Genomic DNA, 7,276 nt, shown 5'->3' on the forward strand with positions numbered 1-7,276 from the left:
GGAATCTCATTATCTCCCTGAAGCGATTTCTGGCTATGGTTTCTTTGAAAAACGGGAAGCCCCATTTCTCCGACCAAAGGCTCCCCAAATCCATGTTCTTCGCACCCTGTGCTCCACAGATATATAACAGAGCTATGAAGGCTTTCAGTTCAGCCACTGTCAGGTCCCATGAGCTGTCACCACGGTGCTGATGTGCCTCAGCTACAGTGCAGTCCCTGATGTGTTTCAACATGCCATCGTCAAACAAACACAGAAAGGCAGTGAGCGCATCTTCGATGTTGCGCTTCGCGTGCGCGGTGGGACTGGCAGCTTCAGTCAGAACATTTTGGCTCTGCCTTCTCCCTGGATGTTCAGTTGACTGAAGGATGGTCCACACCATCCCATCCTTTCCCTTTTCCACAGCCACCTCCGGCCGAGATGACTCTAAGGGCGGGCTGAGCACTCCAGCTGGCTCAAGTGCAGGTACTGGTTCGGGAAGGCCTAGGACAACAATATAACACTAATAAGAATAATAATAACAACAAAAATACAATAATAATAATATTCTAATAATAATAACAATACCAATTACGTAAGAATGATAGTAATATTCTAATAATAATAATAATATGAACAGCAGAACTAGTAAATATGGGCATCTAAGTTTACCTGGAACGTCAGCTGTGAACGGAACATCTGTTTCCCTAATCTCCGAGGAAGATAGCTGCCTCTTTTTCCTTTTTACGGACTCTGACTCACTCTCTGATGAGGATGAACTGTTATCTTGCACCCAGGAAAGGTCGCAGTCACTTTCCACCTCAGACAGCGCCCCTGCATCAGAGTCATCACTGTCCAGATTGTGAAGCATTTCCAAGGCCATGGCAAAAGTAATATTTCTCTTCATTCTATTATTTGTATTAGACATTTTCTAAACGCTCCCTATAAACTCTTTATAAATCTATTTTTTAAAAGGCAATAATAATTTGTAGTCCAAGAATTTGTATTTATAATCAAATGAGCATATGCTAATAGTACTGGAGACGCTGACAGAGACAATAAACCGCGGGAAAGAACAGTAGAATCGCGCGAGATTTAAAGCGGTCAATATGACCGTTATGGCTTTAATAGGTAGAAATGCTCATATTTTTTTTGCCTTTTATGTAATTTATATAAAATCTATTGTAAGTAAAAATAGAAACACTTTTAGGAAAAGTCACAAACCAGCAAGATTGTATTTTTTTATTCAACAAAGTTATTGTACATATACATTTCAAAACGGTCATTTTGACCGTCATGGCAGTTCTAGTGTTAACATAAACTGGCAATTAAAAAAATATTCTCAACATTCACTAATTTTAGGTAATTTCAGTATTTACATGTTTTTAAATCTGTGTTATTTAATGAACTCGAGCAGACATGAATTAACCCAATGTAGCTATTGATCATTGTTAATGTAAATATATTAACTAGGTTAACTAATGGGATCGTATTATAAAGTGTTACCTGTTGATCTTTATAATTATTTTTCACTTTAATCTGTGATTTATTTATTTATTTTACTTTATACGGTTTTTGTGTATTGCTTTATTGTATTTAAATGTTCAGTTATTTTTGTTAAAATAAAGAAGTTATTAAACATGTCATACTGTATTACGACAACACGTTTTTGAAACTAATTTTCAATATCGTGATAATTGTAACATAAAGGGCCAGACGCTGAGGTAAGTGATAACCAGTTGGTGTTTATTGAACAGGGTGAGGCAGACTGAGAAATGAACTGAAGACTGGAGGTGAGTATTAGACTTCTTGGTGAACCAAGGAATGAGTGAGACGGGTAGTGACCACTTTCTCTTCCACAGAGATGCGGGGAAAGACGAGACGAGGGAATCCACAGAGGCACACTGAATCCGAAGACTGACGATCTAGGAGGAGAGGAGGACACAAGGAGCAGAGACAGGAGGTAAAGGTACAAAGGGTAAGTATCGCTTTTCAAAGGATATACTTAGAGAGTAGTTCTCAAGGGGTTTGAGTCCACGTCGTGGTTACGAGATCGGACAGTCAGAGTGGCTGAAGTGAGGGCTTATAAGCTTTGGTTGATGACTGTGGTGATAAGGTGCAGGTGAGCGTGATTAGTACTCGGGTGATGTGGATCGTTGTGATTGGTGGAGACCAGGGTCTGGCCGATCCGTGACAGTACCCCCCTCTCCACGGCCCGCTCCTGAGGGCCGCCCTCGGCGTCGTGGTGGTCTGCCCCGGCCCCGGGGTGCTGGGCGATCGGGATGTGCCGAATGGAATTCTTCAAGGAGTGTTGGGTCCAGGATGTCATCTCTAGGCGCCCATGAGCGTTCTTCAGGACCGTAACCCTACCAGTCCACGAAGTATTCTAGTTTGCCACCACAGCGCCGGGATTCCAGTATCTCCTTGACTCTGTATACTGCTCCTTCGTCCAAGATGAGCGGGAGAGGGGGTTCTTCAGTCTGGTCAGGCCCTGGGGAAACAGAAGGAGAGAATGGTTTAAGTAGGGACACATGGAAGGTGGGGTGAATTTTGTATTGTGGAGGTAATTGTAGTTTGTATGTGATGGGGTTTATGCGTTCCAGGATAGTGAAGGGGCCAACGAATTTGGGACTGAGTTTCCTGCTAGGCAGGCGCAGCTTGATGTCCCTAGTGGATAGCCAGACCTTTTGCACTGGTTGGTATTCGGGATTGGCGGATCTTCGGACGTCTGCTGCCATTCGTTGTCTGCGCACTGCCTGCTGGTGCTGGTGGTATGCTGTGTCCCAGACTCTCTCGCTCTCTCGGAATCAGTAGTCGATAGCGGGGACGTCTGATGGTTCTCCTGACCAGGGAAACGGGAGGCTGGAAACCGAGTACACACTAGAAGGGAGTGAGTCCAGTAGAGCTCTGGCGTAGGGAATTCGGGGCGTACTCGGCCCAGCTTAGGAACTAGTTCCAAGAGTCCTGGCGACCATGACAGAAGGTTCTCAGGAAGTGCCCCACTTCCTGGATCTTTCGATATCTTCAGGGATACCAAAGTAACGGAATATATGGTTGAATAGGAGTTCTGCTGTCTGAAGTGCCGTGGGAAGGCCTACAAGGGGTATGAGATGGCAGAACTTGGAAAATCGGTCTATAATGACGAAAATGCATGTATTTCCATCAGAAGCTGGCAAATCCGTGATGAAATCCACTCCTAGGTGTGACCAAGGGCGGAGAGGTATGGGTAGTGGAAGAAGCTTTCCTGTGGGAAGATGCCGGGGGCTTTTGGAGATGGCGCAGTCAGGGCAGCCTTGTACAAACCTTCTCACATACCTGGCCATATTGGGCCACCAGAAGCGATCTTGTAGCAGCAAGAGAGTAGCGTTGGTCCCTGGGTGGCCAGTACCAAGGGAGGTACAGTGGGGGAAAAAAGTATTTAGTCAGCCACCAATTGTGCAAGTTCTCCCACTTAAAAAGACGAGAGAGGCCTGTAATTTTCATCATAGGTATACCTCAACTATGAGAGACAAAATGAGAAAAAAAAAATCCAGAAAATCACATTGTAGTATTTTTAAAGAATTTATTTGCAAATTATGCTGGAAAATAAGTATTTGGTCAATAACAACATTTCATCTCAATACTTTGTTATATACCCTTTGTTGGCAATGACAGAGGTCAAATGTTTTCTGTAAGTCTTCACAAGGTTTTCACACACTGTTGCTGGTATTTTGGCCCATTCCTCCATGCAGATCTCCTCTAGAGCAGTAATGTTTTGGGGCTGTCGCTGGGCAACACAGACTTTCAAGATTTTCGATGGGGTTGAAATCGGGAGACTGGCTAGGCCACTCCAGGACCTTGAAATGCTTCTTACGAAGCCACTCCTTCGTTGCCCGGGCGGTGTGTTTGGGATCACTGTCATGCTGAAAGACCCAGCCACGTTTCATCTTCAATGCCCTTGCTGATGGAAGGAGATTTTCACTCAAAATCTCACGATACATGGCCCCATTCATTCTTTCGTTTACACGGATCAGTCGTCCTGGTCCCTTTGCAGAAAAACAACCCCAAAGCATGATGTTTCCACCCCCATGCTTCACAGTAGATATGGTGTTCTTTGGATGCAACTCGGCATTCTTTCTCCTCCAAACACGACAAGTTGAGTTTTTACCAAAAAGTTCTATTTTGGTTTCATCTGACCATATGACATTCTCCCAATCCTCTTCTGGATCATCCAAGTGCTCTCTGGCAAACTTCAGACGGGCCCGGACATGTACTGGCTTAAGCAGGGGGACACGTCTGGCACTGCAGGATTTGAGTCCCTGGCGGCGCAGTGTGTTACTGATGGTAGCCTTTGTTACTTTGGTCCCAGCTCTCTGCAGGTCATTCACTAGGTCCCCCCTGAGGGTGAGATCTTGCGTGGAACCCCAGATCGAGGGAGATTATCAGTGGTCTTGTATGTCTTCCATTTTCTAATAATTGCTCCCACAGTTGATTTCTTCACACCAAGCTGCTTACCTATTTCAGATTCAGTCTTCCCAGCCTGGTGCAGGTCTACAATTTTGTTTCTGGTGTCCTTTGACAGCTCTTTGGTCTTGGCCATGGTGGAGTTTGGAGTTGGACTGTTTGAGGTTGTGGACAGGTGTCTTTTATACTGATAACGAGTTCAAACAGATGCCATTAATACAGGTAACGAGTGGAGGACAGAGGAGCCTCTTAAAGAAGAAGTTACAGGTCTGTGAGAGCCAGAAATCTTGATTGTTTGTAGTTGACCAAATACCTTAACTTCTTGTCTAGACGACATTTGTCCTCTCTCCACTAGGTCAGCACGGACTGCCCCTTCTAACCCCTGGTTATCTGATGTTCTTCGTGAACATCGGACTAAACTCAGAGCGGCAGAGAGAAAATGGCACAAATCAAACAACCCGTCGGACCTGAGTAGGTATCAGTCTCTGCTCTCATCTTTCTCTGCTGATGTCCACACTGCCAAATCCTCACATTTCCACAACAAGATCAACAGCGCTCCAGACATGCGTAATCTCTTCAGAACATTTAATTCTCTCCTCTGTCCCCCTCCACCACCTCCCACCACTTCTATTACAGCTGATGACTTTGCTACTTTTTTTAGAGACAAAACTAGATCGATCAGTGATCAGTTCTCACCTCCACGCACACAGGACCCCCAACCAACCACATCCACTGCTAAACCTCCCATTTTCTCCTTCTGTCCCCTTACGGAGGCTGAAGTATCCAAACTTCTCCTCTCCAACCATCCTACAACATGTCCTCTTGACCCAATCCCCTCACACCTTCTGCAAGCAATCTCTCCCACGCTCTTACCGACACTCACACACATCATCAACACATCCCTCCTCACAGGCATCTTCCCCACAGCGTTCAAGCAGGCTCGGGTAACCCCACTGCTCAAAAAACCTACATTAAACACTTCTCTTATAGAAAACTATAGACCTGTCTCTCTCCTTCCATTCATAGCGAAATCACTTGAATGTGTTGTCTTCAACCAGGTCTCATTGTTTCTTTCACAGAACAACAAACTGGACGCTAAACAGTCAGGTTTCAGGAGTGGCCATTCAACTGAGACTGCACTTCTCTCGGTCACTGAAGCCCTGCGAATTGCAAAAGCCCATTCCAAATCATCAGTCCTCATTCTGCTGGATCTATCTGCCGCGTTTGACACTGTCAATCATCAGATACTCCTCTCCACTCTCTCATCACTGGGCATCGCTGGAATTCCACTTCGCTGGTTTGAATCCTATCTCACTGGTAGGTCTTTCAGGGTGGCCTGGGGAGGGGAGGTATCCAAAGCACATACACTGGTCACTGGGGTTCCTCAGGGATCGGTTCTTGGACCACTCCTCTTCTCCACATACACTACATCACTGGGTCCCATCATACAGGCTCATGGATTCTCCTACCACTGCTATGCTGATGACACACAGCTCTATCTCTCTTTTCAACCAGATGATCCAACGGTAGCTGCAAGGATCTCAGGTTGCCTGGCAGACATCTCGGCATGGATGAAAGAACATCACCTCCAGCTCAACCTGGCAAAGACTGAGCTTCTTGTCTTTCCTGCCGCTCCAACTCTACAGCATGACATCACGATCCAGTTAGGTTCATCAACAATTACCCCATCAACTTCGGTCAGAAATCTTGGTGTAATCTTTGATGACCAGCTGACCTTCAAAGACCACATTGCAAAGACTGCTCGATCTTGCAGGTTTGCACTACACAACATCAGAAAGATCAGGCCCTTTCTGACGGAGCATGCTGCACAACTTCTTGTCCAGGCCCTTGTCATTTCTAGGCTGGACTACTGCAATGCTCTTCTGGCTGGACTTCCATCAAACACAGTCAAACCTCTACAAATGATTCAGAATGCGGCGGCACGACTGGTCTTCAAGGAACCCAAAAGAGCCCATGTTACACCTCTCTTTATCTCATTGCATTGGCTACCAATCGCAGCTCGCATCAAGTTCAAGACACTGATGCTTGCTCATAGAACAACCACAGGCTCAGCACCCGCCTACATGCACTCACTATTAAGAATCTACATCCCCTCCAGAAGTCTGAGATCTGCTAGTGAGCGACGCCTCGTGGTACCATCACAAAGAGGCTCAAAATCACTCTCCAGAACATTCTCGTTCACCATTCCTGGCTGGTGGAATGATCTTCCCACCCATATTCGGAGTGCTGGATCCCTGTCAATCTTCAAGCAACAGCTGAAAACTCATCTCTTTCGACACTACTTGACTTCGACCTACACATAAAAAAAAAAACTCTTTCTCCTTACTTATTCCTTCCCTTGCTAGCTTGTACTTATTTAAACAATGCCTGAGACTTGGTGTTACAAGCACTTCCTTTGTCGGATTGCCTCTTCAAGATGAATCGCTTCATGTGTTCCCCAAATTGTAAGTCGCTTTGGATAAAAGCGTCTGCAAAATGACTAAATGTAAATGTAAATGTACTTATTTTACAGAGGAATTTACCAATTAATTCTTTAAAAATCCTACAATGTGATTTTCTGGATTTTTTTTTTTTCTCATTTTGTCTCTCATAGTTGAGGTATACCTATGATGAAAATTACAGGCCTCTCTCATCATTTTAAGTGGGAGAACTTGCACAACTGGTGGCTGACTAAATACTTTTTTGCCCCACTGTATGAGTGGTTTGGATTAGAGGAATGCGTTGAGTTCTCGGGACATATTGCTGATTAGGAGGACAGCCCGGCGGATTGGCAGGTGGATTGGTAGAGGCGACTGGTGGAGAGGTCCATTGGATGGGGCTGGAAATGATCTCGGTG

The 7,276-nt window shown here is 45.2% G+C and overlaps 1 protein-coding gene across 1 annotated transcript; it reads left to right on the forward strand.

Annotated features, from left to right (window-relative positions):
- Positions 1 to 3,123: 3,123 nt before the first annotated feature.
- LOC131524058 (uncharacterized) lies at positions 3,124 to 6,886 on the forward strand. Its single transcript, XM_058750801.1, has 3 exons — positions 3,124 to 3,196; positions 5,446 to 5,736; positions 5,935 to 6,886. The coding sequence occupies exons 1-3, from the start codon at positions 3,124 to 3,126 to the stop codon at positions 6,741 to 6,743; spliced, it is 1,173 nt and encodes a 390-aa protein (XP_058606784.1). The 3' UTR covers positions 6,744 to 6,886.
- Positions 6,887 to 7,276: the final 390 nt, after the last annotated feature.

The sequence above is a fragment of the Onychostoma macrolepis genome, chromosome 18, assembly GCF_012432095.1.
Source record: "Onychostoma macrolepis isolate SWU-2019 chromosome 18, ASM1243209v1, whole genome shotgun sequence".
NCBI classification, from domain to species: domain Eukaryota; kingdom Metazoa; phylum Chordata; class Actinopteri; order Cypriniformes; family Cyprinidae; genus Onychostoma; species Onychostoma macrolepis.